The 21034-nt window shown below is 41.6% G+C and overlaps 1 protein-coding gene across 4 annotated transcripts in view; it reads left to right on the top strand.

The window, feature by feature from the left end:
- KCNT2 (potassium sodium-activated channel subfamily T member 2) overlaps nt 1-21034 on the top strand; it is a 255724-nt gene that overhangs the window by 175362 nt on the left and 59328 nt on the right. For all 4 annotated transcript variants that reach the window (XM_066624750.1, XM_066624749.1, XM_066624748.1 and 1 more), the window contains 2 exons: nt 5372-5480; nt 20778-20886. In XM_066624750.1, the coding sequence (XP_066480847.1) occupies nt 5372-5480; nt 20778-20886 (218 nt within the window). The remainder of the gene's footprint in view (nt 1-5371; nt 5481-20777; nt 20887-21034) is intronic.

The raw sequence follows: 21034 nt of genomic DNA, 5'->3' as shown, positions 1-21034 counted from the left end.
TTATTTGTGGCATGGTAATATTTATTTGCCACATTCCTGAATTTTCCTTCTTCCAGCTCATCCCATTCCATTCAACATATGTACCAATGCTTTTTAGTTACAATCAGGAAGAGAATAAGAAAGCAGAAAAAAATGAGCTGCCACATTCTAGTGTCAAGCTACCTTGACTAGAAATTATGTGTATATGCAGCAAGAGCAAATAAAAAACTTGGTTAAATGTAGTGAAAGGACAAATGAGTTGATATGCGAACATCAATGCAAACTGGTGCAACTCTTCTATGTTTAAAGAACGTTACCAATATTGCAATGTTTTTTTCCTTGCAGGATTGCATGGGCATGTTATTCTCCTGTCAGAAAATATAACATTGATAGGATTTATAATCCTCGTCTGCTTATGAATCAGACATGGCTAAACCATGAATCCTGGAAGCAGTTTGAGAAAATGCATGTCTGAATGCTAAGCAAGGAAAGGGTAGCATGCAGAGTTGCTTGCGCTGGAGCAAGAGAAACTTCAAATGTTACCCGTGGTCAGTCATTCAATAGTTTAATCCATGGGAATGACTTGGGGTGCAAAATGGTAATATCAGAAGAAGGAGCTGATGGCAGCTCCACACTTAAAGAAAAGATATGTTTGCCACATGTATATTGCTGTTTAGGCTGGGGTCTCCAGTAGTGTTCGTGTTTGTGCTTTACTTGCTTGCTGTGGGAAGCACCAGTGTAATATAGGTATATGCTTGGCAAACATGCTTGCTGGGCATCCTATGGGAATGTCCAGTACGTACTCACAGGATTGCAACAAGACTTACTGCATGTTACTTACTCACTACATCTTACTTACTCACTGTTATGCACACAGTGGAGAAAGCAGGAAGAGAAAAGAGTACACAAGTGGGTTAAAATGACTTTCAACAGTTTATTTATTTATTTCCCATGCTTCTTGCCCCTAATTACTAACTCAAAATGGTTAAAAAATAAAAATACGTATAAAATACTTATTAAAGGTTGGGTGTCCCTTATCTAAAGTGCTTGGGACCAGAAGCATTTTGGATATCAGTTTTTTTCCCAATTTTGGAATATTTGCATATATATATAATGAGATATCTTGGGAATGAGGCCCAAGTCTAAGAACAGTTTGTTTATGTTTCACACACATAGCCTGAAGGTAATTTCATACAATATTTTTAAAATAATTTTCTGCATGAAACACAGTTTGTGATTTTATTTCTTTTGGCAAAAAAGAAAAATCATGTTGGCCCTCAAAAAAGTTCCATATTTTGGAATACTCCATATTTTGGAAGTCTGGATAAGGGATGACCAATCTCTCTCTCTCTCTCTCTCTCTCTCTCTCTCTCTCTCTCTCTCTCTCTCTCTCTCTCTGTGTGTGTGTGTGTGTGTGTGTGTGTATTACAATATAATATAAAAACAGTAAAATACTAATACACCCTAATTAATAGCTAGAGGTGTTTGAAAACTGTTATAGGTGCACCCCTGTATCCATGTATCTGGTATCTGCAGAACAGAGGATACCAGGGGACACCCTTTTAAAAGGTCAAAAAGGTAAAGAAAATATCCTAAAATATCTGCAACCACTGCATTTTCACCAAAGCGGTGAGGTTCATACTCTGGCCTGCTTCCCAGGGCCACTTCCCTAATGCCAATCATGGCAACACTGGTGAAGGACAGATGTAACCTACCACCACTGATTGTACAAACATAGCACCCATTATTACACTGGACCTTTGCCTTTCCTCTCCATATTCATGAAGGCAGTGTCATTTCTATAAAAAGAAAGAGAAGTTGTCAGTAAATGCCAAAATAACAAATATTCCGAAATACACACTTCAGTATTTCTTGTCTATGAAAATGTGGCAGAATTTAATCGTTACTTAAGATGTCTCACATTTTAAACATAAATGTGCGTGGGTTTCATTCAAGCTGTGTTAATATTCGCAGCTGATTTTAGGGAGTGGGCGGAAATCACCGAGCAGTGGAAAAGTGCAAATCCATAGTCACCGCCTTTAGAAGAAATGTGCTGGAGACGATTAATGATTGATGTGAAGAGCCAAAGCAGGAATAAAAATAGTGTGGTTGACTTTATTTTATTTTTATTTTTCTGTTTGAAAATTTGGCTATGAGAGAGTGGTTCTCGTAGGCTTAAAAATGCAGAGGAACTTCTGCTTTCAAGAGAGTTAATGAACAATTCATGCTACCTCTGCTCATGCTGATTCATCATGCTGTTTTATGTGCTCTTTTATTTCTAATTTCATAAGAAAATCAATAAAAATTCAGAACAATGGAAGAGTTGCAGGGTTCATGGGATCATGTACTTTCTTTGAATTATTCAGTCGTTTTTAGTGGACCAGGAAGTTACTCAGGGTAGGGAAACATGCTTCTTGTAAGACTGTCTTCTAATATGTGAGATGGTCTATATCACTGTCAGCATCTCTTCAATGTCTCAGGAAGAGGTATTTTCAAGCCCCGCCAGGAGAAGTGCTTAGTAAGGGAGTTCTGGAAAGAGCAGAACCTATCTTATCAGTGATGGGGCATTTGTTTAACTCATGAGTGACCCTGAGTTCAAATCCTGCACAAGTCAAGTCCAATGTATCTATGGAGAGAGGAGCCATAACTCGGCTCAGCAGGTATTCAGGATATGTTGCTAGGAAAAAATTTCTCCCCTACAAAAGTGCAAGAGGCCTCCAACTTTTGAACAGTTAAAGGGTTCCCTCAGTGCAGTTATTCACAGTGTTGTTCATAGCTACAGCTCAGACACAAGGAAATAAGACATATTGTTTCTCGAAAACATTATGTCTTCTATTGTTAAATCCATTGCCTTAAATCCATTGCCAAATTTTCTTCAAGGAAAATTTATCCTAATTCCTACCTGTGCATCCTGCTCTGTGTATCTATTTTGTTGTTGCTGTCGTCGTCTCTATTCCTAGAGATGATTTAGGGCTCTCTTTTTAAAATGCTTTTTTAAGCATTAAATAAACGTAGTGGGGAAGGGGTTGACAAGGCACTCATCTTGTGGGTTACTAACATAACATATACAATATACATGTACAATATAGCAGTACACTTGAGCATTGGGCTTAAACCCATTACTGTACCATCCTTTGTTAATGAACCTAAGTGCTGAGATACAAGATGTGCAATATCCTATAGATCTTCAAATATCTTTGCATTTTGAGGGAGATGTCTCTTCTTGTTTCATACCTTGGTCTGATTTCTTCCAAATGAAGGAAGTTTGATCACTTCTTGGATTTTCTGTCCAAGGTACCATTTCTAGGGAGCTGAAATGCTCTCCTATGTCTTGAGCAACAACATGCATCAGTCAAAGGACTCGTGCCAGCCTTTTGTTTGACAGACTCAAAATCCTGGAGTTACTTCCTCTTTTCTGTTATCAGTATTTCCCATTATATAAATAGTTCATTTTACCCTATTGAAATCAATAATGCTGTTATCTTAAACTATCAGCTGTCCTCAGTTTCTGGCTGAGATTTTGCTTAATGTACTATACCTTAGAAGCCTTTTCTGTCTGCTGACATCGCAAATAGAGTAGAATGAATCATTTATTTGTGTCTTTCCTCGCACTCGCAAGTTTATGACTAGACATGCCATTCTGTTCTGTAGGATCATTAGGTCTTGGAAATTATGCTCCGTTGTACCTTTGAAAATGCAATTGAAAAATAAAAACTGATATGGGGCTCAGAGACTAATGTCTTAGGCATTAAAGGCACTTCAAATTGAACATTTTAGTGTATTAGCACTGCATGATTTGATATAATAGAGGAGCCTTGTTGAGTCGAGCTCTTTATGTTTGCTAAAAGTAATTGATTACACACTTACAAAATGGAAGTAGGAAAAAAATACATCACACTTGGAAATTAAAGGAATGTGTTGGTCCCTAATGAATACACTTCACCAAGCTATCTTCAAATGCTTAGGTTTAAAAGAAAAAAATTGTTATTAAGTATTTTGGACCGAAATCATTCTAGTTGTGGTTATGTTTTCAGTCCTTTGCGGTTATATTTTCATTACAATTTTAATTCATAATTCAACAATTTCATAACTATCCTTTAGACTTCTATCAAGATATCCAACATATACATATTAACACTTTCTTAGGAGGACATTTTTTTTCTTAACCTTTAAACATTTGCCTAACTTATGACCATTGCCAGACCTCTATGGAAGTGACATACCTCAATATTCGTCTCCAATATAGGCAAATTGCTTCCTTGTCAGAAAGGTTAAGAGCCCAAACCTATGCATATCTATTCAGAAGCAAGTCCCCTTATATACAATGGGGCTTACTCCCAAATGGGTAGGATTGCAGCATGAAACATGTGTTTTTGTTTTGTCTTTCTCATTGTTTTTAATTTTTTAAGATATAGGATTCGGCAGGAGATGTTGGGGGGGTTGGTATAGCTGATTCACTTGTAATATTTAATTGTGGGAAATAGATCTCTCCAGATCATTCGGTTATTGCAGAGAAACAAGCACTCAGACTCTCTTATGTTGCTAGCTAAATGCAAATCTAATGTCATAGTTGATATTAATATTCTATCTATGGTTGTCTGATCATCATAGACACCTATAGAGCATGCAACATCAATGATAAGATGGAAAATGTATGTATTTTAAAAATATTTAGAGCTGGCAGCTGCTTATGTTTGAAAGGCCAGAAAATCCTCAGTTCCATTCTCACCTTAACCACAAACTTACTAGCTAGCCTTAGGCAAAAAAAATTTCATCCACACCCAACCCCCTCCTCACTCCAGCCTACAATAGGAAGATGATGATATTGGGATTCCTTTGTGGATCATGGAATTATTTCTGAGATGTAAGGCACTATGATTACCTGAAATGCAATATTGCTAAGCAGTATTACTAATGGCCAAGGGAAATTGCAAGTGAAAGTTTATTTCTTGCCCTGTTCTCCAAATGGTTTTGGAAACATTATTGAACTACAAAAGGTTCACAAGATCCAGTTTGGTTGACATTGATCCATATTAAAAATTATTTAAGAAGAAAGTATATGCCCTTCCAAGTAATTTGTGGTGTTCTTGGCACATCCATCTCTCTGTTCCTTCTACAGTGGTTGTTTAATTATTGGCATTATAGCAATGAAACACTTTTATTTATTATATTAAATAAACAAACAGCTAGAAATGTGAAGGCTGATAAACATTCAAGTCCAACGTAAAAGTATAGCCTAATAAAAATGTTCACTATTTCTGTCTTTTTTAAAGAAAGTTGATGCCAGCTGAAAATGTCTTATTAGTTTAACCAGCCCGGTTAATCTATTTGTTTTTCCACCTTGTACTTTTAAAACACTCTGTTTTATATGGTGTCTTCTGTTTTGTTATAGGATCATCAGACAATTCTAAGAGCTTGGGCAGTTAAAGATTTTGCTCCGAATTGTCCTCTGTATGTGCAAATACTGAAGCCTGAAAATAAGTTCCACATCAAATTTGCTGGTAAGCTTGAGAAGTTTGTGACACACACGGCGTGAGTGCTTCGGCTTAAGAACATAAGAAGTGCCTTGTCTGAATCAACTGCCAGGTTAATTGCCTTATGTTTATGAGAGGCAGGCTGGAGAATTAAATCTGGAAAACACTCAAAACATTTGCAGTTGCATGGAACAAGGAAAGATTGGTAGTAGTAAGCAAGATGTCTTTTTCGGAAACTTGTCCACCAGTGTTGAACTTCTCATTGAAGACCCCCTTGATGAGCTTCCAGGGATCTCCAAGACACAATTGGAAAACAACTGCTTTGGCATTGCCCTTCTCAGAACCCATCATCTCTATTTCCCCAATTCCACCAGTGCAGCGACACCAAAATGGCTACCATTGCATCCCACAGGGGAGTTGCAGAGGACTCCTCTGGGTAAGGGAACATTCATTCCCTGACCTGATCTAGTGAATTTGCTGTGTGGACCTATACCATAGGATTGAGTCCAGGATGGGGGCTATGATTCAACAGTCGCTACTGCTGCTGAAAACCCCCCTTGCCGGACCCAATCAGCCCTCCCCACCACTGTTGCCACCTCCTTCCACCATCCCTCCACTCCGCCTCCACTCACCCCATTTCTTGTTCCCCCCTGCTCCCCCTGTTCCCATCCCTCACTTTCTTTCCTGCCTTGGCAAGTGATAAGCGGTCCTCTGACGCATGCAGAAATGCTCCAGCCTTCCAGCTGGTGCTCTGACAGTGTGCTACTTTGCATGCTGCTGGAAGCACTTTTACAGCTGCCCTAAGGCAGGTAGCACTGGCAGAACACTTCTTCCACTAGTGCTACAGGCGCATAGGATTGGGTTGTGGGACACTCTTTCCCTTCCAAACTAAAAATCCCCATGATCTTCATTTTTCCTTACAGAGATGGTGTGTCTGCTCAATAATGGACTCATTTGTATAATACCACAAAGGAGAAGCAGGAATGTGTTTCTCTCTCACCGTCCACCAAGTGCACTTTTCCCACCTTGGCATGAACACCAAAACTGGATCTCAGTTAGGCAGTTTAAATACTACACCAGAGATGTTTTACAGCCAGGCCTTTAGGGGTTGGCTCAAATGTTGTGACCCTATGTGACCATGCGAGGGTAGGGCCAGAGTGACACACTCTCTGCGTCGTGTGATAGGCTACCATTCAGATGGCATAATCCAACCAGTTTGTTCATTTTAATTGTCCTTTTCAGCACCTTCTTGTCTGATATCCTCTGCACACTTCAGCATAAAAGTACATGTTCCATTTTTCACTGCAAGTAAGAATAGCTGAAATTCATTGCATCTATATAAAGAGGGGGTTATATTTGTTCCACTGTTGGCATGAATGCTCAGCACCTCTTCAGCTATATTTGTTTTTAAAGAAAATATTTTGTTAAGTGAAATTGCTCTGCATGCGTCAGATTAGTCTCATAATATACTGTACTTAGTTGAGTAAATGCAGGTGGAAGCCAGGCTCATTTCCAAGAACATGCCACTCCTGCTGCCTAATAACCCACACTCAAAGCCTGTCAAACACTCACTGAGATTAATTAAGAGACCTCCAAACTGGAATTAAGCTGAAGGAATGCACAACAATTAAGTGACTGATGATTAGCAACCATGTACTTGTAGGGTCTCTGTGTCACCTCAAAACTTCAAGAAGTTATAACAAGCTTCAATGGAAAGCACCATAAAAATATGTACAGCACATATTATTCAATGTTTCTGCCTCTGCTACTAGTACTGACACTGATTCAGTACCCAGAGAGTGCTAGGTGCTTCAGTTCCATCTGAGAAGGCTTAAAATTTTTATGTGAGGTAGTCTACATTTTACTCTTGCCACATCCTGTTATGAGTATCCCTATTCCTGCTCCATGTCACTGACAATTGCTAGCAGAGGTGGGAACACCCACAACATCATGGCCTCCTGAAAATATGCAGGTGAGGATTGATGCAAGTTACAGCTGGGATGTTGCTATAGGATACTGTTTTCCCCAGCATCTGCGTGGCAAAACCAGTTCATAGAGTATATGGACAAGAAGTGCCCACAGATGGAGGTTAGGTTCTGATCCAACTTAGGGAATGTCATGCAAAACTTGGGGTATGTGAGCAGATCATTGCCTGACTCATCTTGATGAGGAATACGTATTTCTAGGAGAAGTCTGAGAGGGCTTGTTAGCTGCAGAGTTTGGGTTATCCAAGACACAATCTGGGGCTGGTTACCGAAGTAAACTTCAGCAAAAACCAGGAAGTCTTCACCTGGTTGGCCCAAACATGCATCAGCTGCAACCATTGGGGTTCAAAGAGGAGACAAGAGCAAGCCATGGGACTAGGCTAAGGTCTAGAACCAGAAACGCTTATGGGACAGGCTGGTTGCTTCCTCAATCTGAAACTGCTGCCATAAGGACTCCAAGACTTGTCATGTAACATCAGGGTGGGATTTGGAGAAAGAGAAAAGAGAAAGAGAAAAAATTAGAATGCAAAAAGAAAAAGTTATACACACAATTATATGTTCCTTTTACCTACTGCGGCATCCCAACCTCAAAGCTTCAAAGGGCGGGAAAAAGACTTCCAAGTAAATAAACCATCATAAAGCTCATGTTAGGCAATGTAGAAAGTTTTCATAGGTTCTATGAATCAGTTCATATGTTCTGTTCTCTATCAGGTGGTGAAAGATGAAGAGATATACATCCTTGTGTGAACTAACTTGTTAGGAAACAAGCTTATCCAGATTAAGGATTCAAATGTAGTAAAATTCTCTTGCTGAACCTGTATATCAGGATGAAATTATTCTGTATTTTACATATAAGCAAAGAAGTGAAATGAACGGATTTCTTTCTTTACAAGGTAACAAATGTAGTACATAAAAATTCTTAAGATGTTATTATTAAGATGAGCAAATCAACAAGTTTGTTCCAATAATCAAAAATATCTGTTTACTTCTGAGATTAAACATTTGACTGATTTGCTACACAACTTGCAACTCAGGAAAATAGTTTCCTAAAAACTGTTTGGGTTTTTTCCTCAATGTGATAAGTTGGCACAGCTATCAAAAATCGTTCTGAAGGGCTGGTCCCTGCTTCTGGAGTGAAATCTCTCAGCATAACTTAGAAGCTTCTACTGCAAATATGCCACTTATAATGGTGATTTTCAGAAACAGAGCCTTCTACTTATTGAAATAAAAAAAATCTTATTCTATGAGTAGTCATGTTGACAAATTTCAAGTGGCCACCTCCAGGTATCATTAAATGGATCTAAAAATCATTTGAAGTATCTAGTTTGAGGGAAGGTAATCAACTATTTGCATGTACTTTAGTTCAGCCATTGTTTTAACTATCTCACATCTGCCTGATGCAAGAAATTTAAGGATTTTGTATTTACTTTTAGGTTTCTTCATATTCCAAAGGATCAGTTCACACAATTCCCATTCTGACCCTTAGCAAGAATTTTAATCTGCCTGGTACAGAACAGAAAGTAGCTGAAAGGCCATCCTTTATTCTGCCAAAAGCTTGGATCTATGTGGCAGAGAGGCATAATGCTTCTCCCCAACACTTGGGGCAGTGATGCAACAACATCATGCAACATCATGACATCCCTTCCCTGACTTCTCTCCAAGGCAGAGCTTTGTGTGCCTTCTCCCAGCATCAGGACTTAGCCTTCTTTCATATCGGGAGGAGGCACAGGGCAGCCTGCAGTGCCTTCTGTCAGGGAGAACATCACAATGTTCTCCCCAAAGATGGGGCTTCAAGCGCCTTCTCTTGGTATCTCTCCAAATGCAGGGTGCTGCAGGCTGCACCCTGCCTCCTCCTGACATCAAGGAAAGCTCTGAGCCTTTCCCGAAGACGGAGGAGGTGCTGTGAAGCCTGCAGTGTCCCAAGATGACTGGGCAGAGCCTGGGGGCAGTCATGTGTCCCCCTGGTATGGTGCCTGGTGCACATGCCTATCAGGCTCCACCCTAGATATGCCTCTACTTTATATAAATATAAAGACTTATAAAAATGGGTTTGTTCCATTAATTCAGCAGTTCTCAATCTTCTTGGTGCGATAACTTACCTCACCCTCTGTGGTGGGTGGCCATTCTGAGGGCTGTAGAGGCCAGTAAAGTGGGTCACCGGCCTGCCACAACCAAGAAGAGGCCTCCCCACCCTCCCAGTGAGTAATTTGGCTTTCAAAGTAGCTCAATTTTGGAGCCAAACTGGAGTAAGGGTGGTGGGAGGACCCAGGTCATAACCCACTACACATGGGCTCATGACCCACCAGTGGGTTCCATCCCACAGTTTGGGAAACCCTGCATTAATTTCATTGCTGGGGAAGACAGTGTGCATGGTCTATGAATAGAGCAGCTGTATTCATCTTCCCTATAATAACAAAGCAAAGATCTTCTGCAGTGTATTTCTCCCCAGCTCAGGTGTCTAAATGCTTAATTGGTCCAGTTAAGTGCATAAATGAAAAGAAGTAGAAACTACCCATTATAGAATCACACCACTCTCTGTTGTTCATAGAATGGACTAAATTAATGTTTTCTTTTCTTTTTTAAATTTCTGGCTTATATCCTTCTGCTTATTGCATTTGCCAACATCAATTCCTTTTTGTGCAAAAATCTTATGCAACTACTTTTCCAGCAACTGAACATGTCCCTTAATAAGCTCTTTCATGTCTGTCACTTTATATAAAACTCCACATAGAATTATAAATTGGCATTATAGTGGAACAATATGGCACTGAAGGCAAAACCACTCATTAAAATGAACATGGGGCTGCTGTCAAAGCTGACAGTTCGGTGCTGAGTTCCTTTGCTCCTTCCATAATTTCCAATCAACTTGGTGTCCCAACACAATTGGCTGGTTGGACAAAGTAAGTGAACCAAGATGAATTAAGAGAGGCTGATGTAGGATATGTGAGTATGAAGAAAATAGAATTTTTAGTCAAGGTGGGAAGGACAACTGAAACAGAGAACATAAGAACGGCCCCACTGGATCAGGGCATAGGCCCATCTAGTCCAGCTTCCTGTATCTCACAGCAGCCCACCAAATTCCCCAGGGAGCACACCAGATAACAAGAAACCTCATCCTAGTGCCCTTCCTTGCATCTGGCATTCTGACATAGCCCATTTCTGAAATCAGGAGGTTGCACATACACATCATGGCTTGTAACCCGTAATGGATTTTTCCTCCAGAAACTTGTCCTATCCCCTTTTAAAGGCGTCCAGGCCAGATGCCATCACCACATCCTGTGGCAAGGAATTCTACAGACCAACCACACACTGAGTAAAGAAATAATTTTCTTTTGTCTGTCCTAACTCTCCCAACACTCAATTTTAGTGGATGTCCCCTGGTTCTGTGTTATGTGAGAGTGTAAAGAGCATCTCTCTGGGCAGGAGGTCTGGTCTAGAGGGTAGACCGTTTGCCTGAAGATAACATCCGCAGGTCGCCAGTTCGAGGCCACCGGCACCGTGCGACCTTGAAGCAGCTGACAAGCTGAGCCGAGTTATTCCATCTGCTCTGAGCATGGGATGGAGGCCAGAATGTGAAACCAGATCAGAAAGAAACATCTGAAGTGTTGTGGTTCTTGAAAGATAGAACCTTCTTTCAATTGTAAAAATCCCTACGGGGATTTAAATAGCCTGCCTATGTAAACTGCCTTGAATAAAGTCTGAGGAGAAATCTGACGACCAAGAAAGGTGGTATATAAATACCTGTATTATTATTATTATTATTATTATTATTATTATTATTATTATTATTATTATTATTATTATTATTATTATTATTCTATTCACTCTGTCCATCCCCTGCATAATTTTGTAAGTCTCAATCATGTTCCCCCTCAGGCGCCTCTTTTCTAGTCTGAAGAGGCCCAAACGCCGTAGCCTTTCCTCATAAGGAAGGTGCCCTAGCCCAGTAATCATCTTAGTCGCTCTCTTTTGCACCTTTTCCATTTCCACTATGTCTTTTTTGAGATACAGCGACCAGAACTGGACACAATACTCCAGGTGTGGCCTTACCATCCATTTGTACAACAGCATTATAATATTAGCCGTTTTGTTCTCAATACCTTTTCTAATGATCTCAAGCATAGAATTGGCCTTCTTTACTGCCGCCGCACATTGGGTTGACACTTTCATCGACCTGTCCATCACCAACCCAAGATCTCTCTCCTGATCTGTCACAGACAGCTCAGAACCCATTAGCCTGTATGTGAAGTTTTTATTTTTTGCCCCAATGTGCATGACTTTACACTTAATTACATTGAAACGCATCTGCCATTTTGCTGCCCATTCTGCCAGTTTGGAGAGGTCCTTCTGGAGCTCCTCACAATCACATCTGGTCTTCACCACTCAGAAAAGTTTGGTGTCATTTGCAAACTTAGCCATCTCACTGCTCAACCCTGCCTCCAGGTCATTTATGAAGAGGTTGAAAAGCACCGGTCCCAGGACAGATCCTTGGGGCACACCGCTTTTCACCTCTCTCCATTGTGAAAATTGCCCATTGACACCCACTCTCTGTTTCCTGGTCTTCAACCAGTTCTTAATGCATGAGAGGACCTGCCCTCTAGTTCCCTGACTGTGGAGTTTTTTTAGTAGCTTTTAGTGAGGGACCGTGTTGAACGCCTTCTGAAAGTCCAGATATATAATGTCCATGGGTTCTCCCGCATCCACATACCTGTTGACCTTTTCAAAGAATTCTATAAGGTTTGTGAGGCAAGACTTACCCTTAGAGAAGCCATGCTGATTCTCCTTCAGCAAGGCCTGTTCATCTATTTGTTTTGAGATTCTATCTTTGATGAGGCATTCCACCATCTTACCCGGTATAGCTGTTAGGCTGACCGACCTATAGTTTCCCGGGTCCCCCCTCTTTCCCTTTTTAAAGATCGGTGTGACATTTGCTATCCTCCAGTCTTCTGGCACCATGGCTGTTTTGAGGGATAAGTTGCATATTTTAGTCAAGAGGAATGGGATGTGAAGGGTGTGTTTCTCTGAGGATCAAATGTCAAGTAGCAGATCTTTGCCTACTAAGGTCATACATGTTGCTTATCTCCACTTCGTGCACTAAAGCGCACAGACAGACTCAATCCTTGGTAACTGCACACAGTTCTTGTGAAGTCTTATTGTTGTGCCATCCACTGCCTGTTCTTGGCTATCTGCAGCCATTCTGATTCTGCAGCGGCCCTTTTGAAACCTATCCCTGCCATTCTGACGTTATCTGTGGTCATTTTTAAGTTTCTGCAGCCACCCTGAAGCTATCCATGTTGGCCACTCTGGAGCTATCCGCACTATTATCCACTGCTGGTATTCCTGATGTGTTAACTGCAGGATTTTCCAGGAACCTAACCTCCAGTGATTTTTCGGTCAGAAGAAACTAATCCCAGGCAGTGCTGCCCCTGGAACACCTCCCTATTCAAGGAAATTGAAAGCACGTAGCTAAATATAGAATAATAGATAAATAAAATGTTCATTCATTCCGAATTCTTCTGTTTTACATAGTACAGGCATGCCCTGGTACTCAAAGGATTTCCGTTCCAGAACTCCCTGCAGTTACTGAAAACCGCGGATACCGTGAACGTCTGTCCCCCCGACCCACGTGATTAAAATTTACCAGGGTAAGGGGTGAGAGGAGAAATTTTTTTCTTAAACTAGGTCGCTACAAGCTTAGTGGCTTGTAGTGACCTTCAGGCTGCCTCTTAGCAGCCTAGTCACTTCTGAAAAACTAGCTGGAGGTTTACAGGAAGCGGACTTTAACCATTTAAACTCTCTAGTTGTTGTTTTTTTCCCTTAGAGGGCCAGGCTGCCAAGAGGCAGCCTTCTCCTTTAAGGAAGTTTTTGGCTGAGGTAAGTTCTTAAACGACCTAATGGGATTGTGTAGCGGAGGGGAGTGGGCGCTCTGCACCCCCTCAGCCCATTAGATCATTTAATGACATACCCCAGCCAAAAGGTCCTTTTAGAGCAGAAGATCCTAGCAATCTTCTGCTCTAAAGGGAACTTTTGGCTGGGGAAGTTCCCTTTAAAGAAGAATATCCCCTTAAGAGCAGGAATGTGGGGGGAAGTAGGGACTCTACACCCACTGGAGCCCATTAGGACATTTAGGCCCAAATCCTAACCAACTTTCTCACACTGACACAGCTGTGCCAATGGGGCAGGTGCTGCATCCTGCATTTGGGTGGCAGTCACGGAGGCCTCCTCAAGGTAAGGGAATGTTTATTCCCTTGGAGCTGCATTGCCCTTACCTCACTGCTGGAAAGTTGGTTAGGATTACACCCTTAAGGACTTACCCCAGCCAAAAGGTCCCTTTAGATCAGAAGATTGATAGGATCATCTGCTCTAAAGGAACTTTTTGGCTGGGGAAATACCTTTTAAAGCAGAAGATCCTAGCAGTCTAAAAAGAGCTTTTGACTGGGATGTCCTTAAATGATCTAATAGGCGGGGGGGGGGGGGGGGGGCGGGGTTCTTAATGTCCTTTAAGAACATACCCCAGCCAAAAATTTCCTTAACCCATTTCTGCCCAGCCCACAGGTTTACACATTGGATCTCTGCTGTGTATATGCAACATTGGACAGAAATGTCTTAAAGGAGAAGGCTGGCATTTAAGGGAAAAAACATAAGAACATAAGAACAGCCCCACTGGATCAGGCCATAGGCCCATCTAGTCCAGCTTCCTGTATCTCACAGTGGCCCACCAAATGCCCCAGGGAGCACACCAGATAACAAGAGACCTCATCCTGGTGCCCTCCCTTGCATCTGGCATTCTGATATAGCCCATTTCTAAAATCAGGAGGTTTCACATACACATCATGGCTTGTAACCCGTAATGGATTTTTCCTCCAGAAACATGCCCAATCCCCCTTTAAAGGCATCCAGGCCTGATGCTGTCACCACATCCTGTGGTAAGGAGTTCCACAGACCAACCACACGCTGAGTAAAGAAATATTTTCTTTTGTCTGTCCTAACTCTCCCAACACTCAATTTTAGTGGATGTTCCCTGATTCTGGTGTTATGTGAGAGTGTAAAGAGCATCTCCCTATCCACTCTGTCCATCCCCTGGACAGAAACTACTAGACAAAACAACTAGATGGATGTTAAAATGAAGTGGTTAAGGTCCGCTTCCTGTTAACCTCCAACTAGTTATTCAGAAACAACCAGGCTGCTATGAGGCAGCCTGAAGGTCGCTATGAGCTAGTTAAGATCATACCGACCTAGTTTAAGAAAGAATTTCTCCGTTTGCCCCAGTAAATTTTAACCACATGGAGGGGAGGGGGGGTCCCACATCCATTGCTAAGTGAAACCGCAGATATGGGATTCACTGTTACCAGGGCACACCTGTATGTAAATAATACTACCAGAGCCATTTGGTAACTAGCTGATGTGAAATATAGAGGTCTGTGTCTTTTCCTGCCTGCGCACAATTTTGAAGAAAAAGTACTTCACAGTCCATGAATAAGAAAAAGAAATCTAACTCAGAAGCACAGCAGCGACTGGATTAGGTTTTTCTCTCAAGCTGAGACGTGGATTAAGTTAGTGGAAATCAATACTTCTGGGAATGTGAAAATGAGATAACCCTACTGAGAAAAGTCATACTTCTAAAAAGCAATTTAGCGGTAAAATTGGTAGATTGTTCTGAAGGTAGAAAATGGGGGGTGGGAATCAAAACTATTACAAGTTATGCCAACAACTTCTAAAACTCTTTTTTATTACAGAGAAAAGATTAGAGAGAGACTGAACTGTGCTAGCTACAGAATGAAGTAAATCAAGTGATGGCTGCATTTTAGAGGCAAAAATGTTGCTATATGTGCAGTACATAAATTGGTTAAGTGTGTCTGTGTTTAATTCATTGACTTGCATGATACAGTACTAAAGCAAGGTAACCTGAAAAATGTCATACTACTGAAATAGGAAGCTGTGCCTTGGTTTCAGTAGAAGAAAGAGCCACTTCACATGTTGTCTGTTTAAGTAGCTAGGTTTAGATGAGTCCAAAATGAATCTCTGTGTGCTCTGCTGACTAGATGGTTGGATCTGGATGTTTGTTGGATAAAGGTCTGGGATACAGAATGGGGACTGGTATCTTTGTGACACATATCTTTGTACACTGGCAATAGCACTCTATTTTCCATGTGATGTATTTGTGTTTTTGACATGATGTATTGCCATGTCTTCGTATTGTGAGTTCCCTTATATGTTGGTATGGGCTCTTTGCAAAGGCAAAGAATGAAGTGCTGGCATTTAAATGCAAGCAACTGGCCTTTGGAGGCCCACATCAGCTTGGAGGGGGATTTTTGGTGGCAATGTAGAACAGAAGTAAAGGGTTAAACACCCCTATATTCATGCTAAAGTCTGGATGTGGTTTGTGCCTTTGCATGGCTGCTAGGGAGGACACTGGAGATCTAATAGCAAGTAGCAAATATTTTGCCTACTAAGATTGTACATGTGGTAAGAGCAAATGCTTTAGTTCAGCTGTTGTTTTAACTATCTCACATTTACCTGTTGGAAGAAATTTGAAGGTTTTGTATTTACTTTGTATTTACTTATTATCCCAAAGGATCACATAATCCCCGTTCTGGCCCTTAGCAGGAATCTTAATCTGCCTGGTACAGAAGAGGAAGTAGCTGAAAGGCAATCCTTTGCTCTGCCAAAAGCTTGGATCTATGTGGCAGAGGCATAATGCCCTCTCCAGCACCTGGGCAGTGATGTCATGATGTGACATCACTGCCCCGGCTTCTCTCCAGGGCAGACCTTTGTGTACCTTCTCCCGTCATCGGGAAAAGCTCTTGGCCTTCTTTGTTGTCAGGAGGAGGCACAGTGCAGCCTGCAACACCCGCCCTTGAGGAGAACATCACGATGTTCTCCCTGAAAGTGGGGCTTTGTGCACCCAGTCCTGGCATCTCTCTGAATGTGGGTGTCTGCCGGCTACGCCTTGCCTCCTCCTGACATTGGGGAAGGCTCTGAGCCTGCAGTGCCCCAAGATGACTGGGTAGAGCCTGGGAACAGTCACCCTGGCTTGGTGCCTGGGGCACAAGCCCCTCAGGCTCCGCCCTAGGTACGACTCTGCTCCAATGCAGAAATATAAAGACTTATAAAAATGGGCTTGTTCCACTAATTCAGCAGCTCCCAATCTTCTTGGTGCCATAACCCACCTTTGTGGTGGGTCACCATTCTGAGGGCTGCAGAGGCCAGTAGAGTGGATCACTGGCCCACCATGACTCAGAAGAGGCCTCCCCACCCTCCCAGTGAGTAATTCAGTTTCCAGGCCAAAAAAAAAGTACCTGTTCAAAACTTCCATCTGAGCAGTGTTAAAAATATTGAGCTAGTTTAACCAATGGTTGGATTCAGTAGAAGGTGGCTTTTTATGTTTCTGCTTTACAACAGAAACAAGCCCCTGCCCTATCTAGACAATGGTATGTTTATCATCACATCTAGATTGGCCCATAGGAAGATGTTGTACATATTACAGCTATGAGGTAGAGAACTTGCGACAGGCGTGCTGTAGTTAGTATATTGGCTCTAATTAGAGGCGTTAAAAAGGCAGATATCACAGCTGTATTTTTTTTAGTTTGGAAGGTTATGTTCGTAGCTGGCCAGTGGTTAAGTCTCTAAAGGTATCAGTTTTAATCTAAAAATATGTATGATAGCCTCAGAAGTTGACGTTTGCTGCTTTTGAAGTCAGTGAGACTTTTCATAGTTTCCTATAGCACACAAGATAACTTGTGTGTGTGGCTTATTTATATAATCCCATTCAGGAGCATGGGAAAAGAAAAAGCAATCTTTTTCCAGTTTCTATGCCTATTGTGAGAAATAGATTGATATCCGCTCTTTTAAGAGCCACGGCTAAAATCACATTTATCCTTTCCCCCTGCTCCTCACAGGAGTTTTAATTGAGCAAAGTACTGAAGTGCTGGTGTTTGAGGAATTTATATAATACAGGCTGCAGTCCTATGTGTGCTTTCCTGGGAGTAAGCCCCATTTATCACAATGGAACTTACTTCTGAATAGACATGCCTAGGATTGTGCTGGATTCTCAGATGAGCCCTGTGGGGCTCTATATATGGGCACTGACCAGCAGTGTGAGTGACTCTTGCCCTTTCTATATTTTTCCATCTAGAAATTCATTTTCTTCTGATTCACTTTTAAGATATACCTGTTTAGTAGAGTTGTATGTCAATGGTGGCTAATTTTATGTGTGTTTGTTTAATCATAGGAATCTAATCAAGTACCTTGGTGGTTTTTTTCTTTTCTTTCCCTGTCAGTAGCGCTTTCTGAAACTTTCAAAACTTTGCTCTATATCATAGTTGTCAACCTGGGTATGGGTAATATCATAATGAACTTTATATGTAACAAAAACAGGGAAAACAATTCAAACCTACAAAAGCACTTCCAGATGACTTTTTTCTAGCATTACGTTTGCCAGAAGGCAGAACGACGAGGTGCTAGCATCCCAGACAAGTGTGTTGCCCAGTGGTGAAGAGACTGAGCTGAATCAAGGCTTTCTTGAATTGAATTTCTCTTCTGCCATGAACTTACTGTGGCTGATTCAAGGGAAGCAGGGCAAGAGATCCACTGAGAAGGACAGCCACTAAGGATGACTCTCCAGCCCATGCTCGCACCGTAGCTTTCTGTTGTGCTTGAGGAGGGAAGCAGGGAAGAAGTTTGTAAAGGAAAAGTGGGTGGGTGGTTACTGGTCATTGGTGTTGGCTTGGCAGAGTGGTTCTTGGAAAGGATTGGAAATGGAGTAGCTTAATGCTAAGGCAGCAAGGCAAGCAGATGAGTGAGGGGTGAAAGGCACAAGCATCTATTGACCCAGGTTTTTATACTTAGAAACTTATAGCATCTTTAATAGAGTGAACTTACAAAGGGCTCTTCTAATGTAACTTGATAGCTGTTGACTGTTCATCCTCAGTCCTTAATTGGTGCTGCTACTGTTTCGAACCTCAGCAAATGTGCAACAAAGAACTTGTGTCAAGCTCTGGAGCTTGGACTCCTTGATTGAATTTGGCCATAGAGTTGATGAGGATAGCTCGGGTTGGAGACCTTTGTTTTGCACTGTTAAAAACTTTGTTTAGTTTAGTCAGGAAGCTCCTGACTAAAGGATGTAACTTTTGTTCACCGGATCAGATGTGCTGTGCGAGCAAGGTGTGGCCATGGAATTTTCCAAGGAACAAGAGTCAGACAAAGCTTCTTCCAAGCTAGCCTGGTAGAGTAGGGGCATGTGTATGTGATTGCTCTGACAAATAGAAGCATGAACTTCTTCTTGGCCTGTGGGTTCTGAATCTTCTTGCCACCAGTCTTGCTTCAAGTCACTTTACTGGCCTGGGTAATACTCTCCTGGCTGACCCCCAGTGCCATGTATACATATATACACACATCACACTTTACACATTCAAAATAAAAGAAATAAAAAGGCTTGTCAGGCAATAAGGGGGTACAGTCCATTCTTCCATCTCAGGATTCTGCCACTTAATTCTGCTAAATATAGACCAACTGGATACAGCTTGAGGATACTGTTTGAGACCAATTACCAGGGTCTCATGGATTCAGCTTGGGACCAATAATCTTCCTCCATAGTTTCTACTTTGAAAATGTGGTACAAATGTTGAGCATTATTATAAGCCACGATCACTTACTTAATCAGAAACAAGGCAAGTGCAACCTTCTTCCTTCCATGAAGAAAGCAAAATCCTTGGCAGCTTTTGAGCCAAACTAGATGTGGCATTAATTTAATTATGGTGCTTGGCTGTGTGTGTGTGTGTGTGTGTGTGTGTGTGTGTGAGTTTAATACATGTAAATAGCATAACGTAAATAGTCAAGGTGCCCTGATCTTACCAAGGGCCCTATACAATTGCTATTTACATTAAAACAGACAAATGAAAAATGAAGGCACATATACACTTGGAGTCATACCATATGATTAGCATCATGTCTAGTTGGGCCTCCACTTTATGGGGCAGCATAGCAAAATCAGTTCCCACGTGCAAATATATCATTTGTTTACTGCAACATCAGGTGTTCTTAAATGATCACAGATCAAACACTATCGACACAACTTTCATTTGATGATGCTTTTCAGTTGATCCAGGTCATTCAAGTGCTATGCATGCATATGTGAACCAGACACTTGAATCAAAGAATTGGGGCCAAAATATGTAGTATTTCAGCCTCCTACTATACAAGGACCCTCTGCATACACACACTTCATATGTACAAGTGTGCCCAGGTATCTGCAGGGGTTCTGTTTTAGAACCCCTTCCCCCACATTTAATTGAAACCAACGATAACGCTCCCCCCACCCTCCAGAGATGAGGAGAGCTGGGCTCCCCTTTCCTCCGTAGAGTCTTCTGAGGCCCATAGAGGCTTCCTGTGCCTATTGTGGGCCTCAGAATGGCCTAAAAGGCAAAAAAAAAAAAAAAAATGACTTCTGGTTTTATGATAAAACTGGAAATGACTTCTTATAAGGCCTGAGGGAAGTCGTCACGGGCTTCCCTGAACCTCACAACGCCTTATAAGGCATTGAAAAATCACTTGCGGTTTTATCGTAAAACTAAGTCACATTTTTTTTTGGGGGGGGGGGGCTTTTAGGCCATTCTGAGGCCCACAGCAGCCAAGGGCAGTCACATGAACCTTTGTGGGCCTCCGAAGATCCTCCGGAGGTGAAGGGAGTCCAGCTCCTCTTGCCTTCAGAGATGGCACAGATTGGCCCCGGCAGATCCGATCCACAATTAAGTGAAACTGCGGGTACGGGATCCATGGATATGAGGGCCCTCCTGTACTGACTACAAATCAACCTACTTAATCTAGACCAGCATTTCTCAATGTTTGTCCCCCACTGTACCACTTCTCATGGTCCGCCTTTTAGAAGTACCACCAGAAGTAACTGGTGATGATGTTACCGCAAGTGACTTCTGGATTGGGAGGCCATATTAAATGCAATAAACATTGGTAAGAGGCTCAGGGCAGACAGGAAGATGTTTTCAAGCACATGAAAAGCACACACTGGAGCATGATGCAGGGGAGTGGCATGTCACAGACATGTGACCCGGGGCACAATGAAGGCAAATCTGTTACTGACTTCTTGCAGTTGTGTTCTGGATGAAAACCAGAGTGACACTAAATTGAGGGATATATTTATTTATTACAATTTTTCTTTCTTTGCAAGTGTCTCCCTGTATAGAGACATTTTATCATACCTTGATTTTGATTTGGTAGGGTCTTTGGGAACTGCACAGAATTTCTCTGAAAACCGTATCCAGTCTCTGGGCTGCCAGTTAATAATTTCTGCTTTTGATTTTATTTTTCCCTATTTTTATTACAGATCATGTTGTGTGTGAAGAGGAATTCAAATATGCAATGTTAGCTTTAAACTGTATTTGCCCAGCTACATCTACACTCATCACTTTGTTAGTTCATACCTCGAGAGGGCAGTAAGTAGAAGTCTCTTAAATAATATATTCTGATATAGCAGGAATATGGTGGAATGAACATTGCTTTCTGTGCCTGAAAATGGGGAGTTTGAGTTCAACTGAGCCATTGCCTTCCTCCATATTTTGAACTTTCTTTCTGTACTGCCAT

The sequence above is a fragment of the Tiliqua scincoides genome, chromosome 4 (genome assembly GCF_035046505.1).
Source record: "Tiliqua scincoides isolate rTilSci1 chromosome 4, rTilSci1.hap2, whole genome shotgun sequence".
Lineage (NCBI taxonomy): Eukaryota > Metazoa > Chordata > Lepidosauria > Squamata > Scincidae > Tiliqua > Tiliqua scincoides.
The sequence above is the reverse complement of the archived record's forward strand: the minus strand, read 5'-3'. Positions and strand labels throughout refer to the sequence as shown.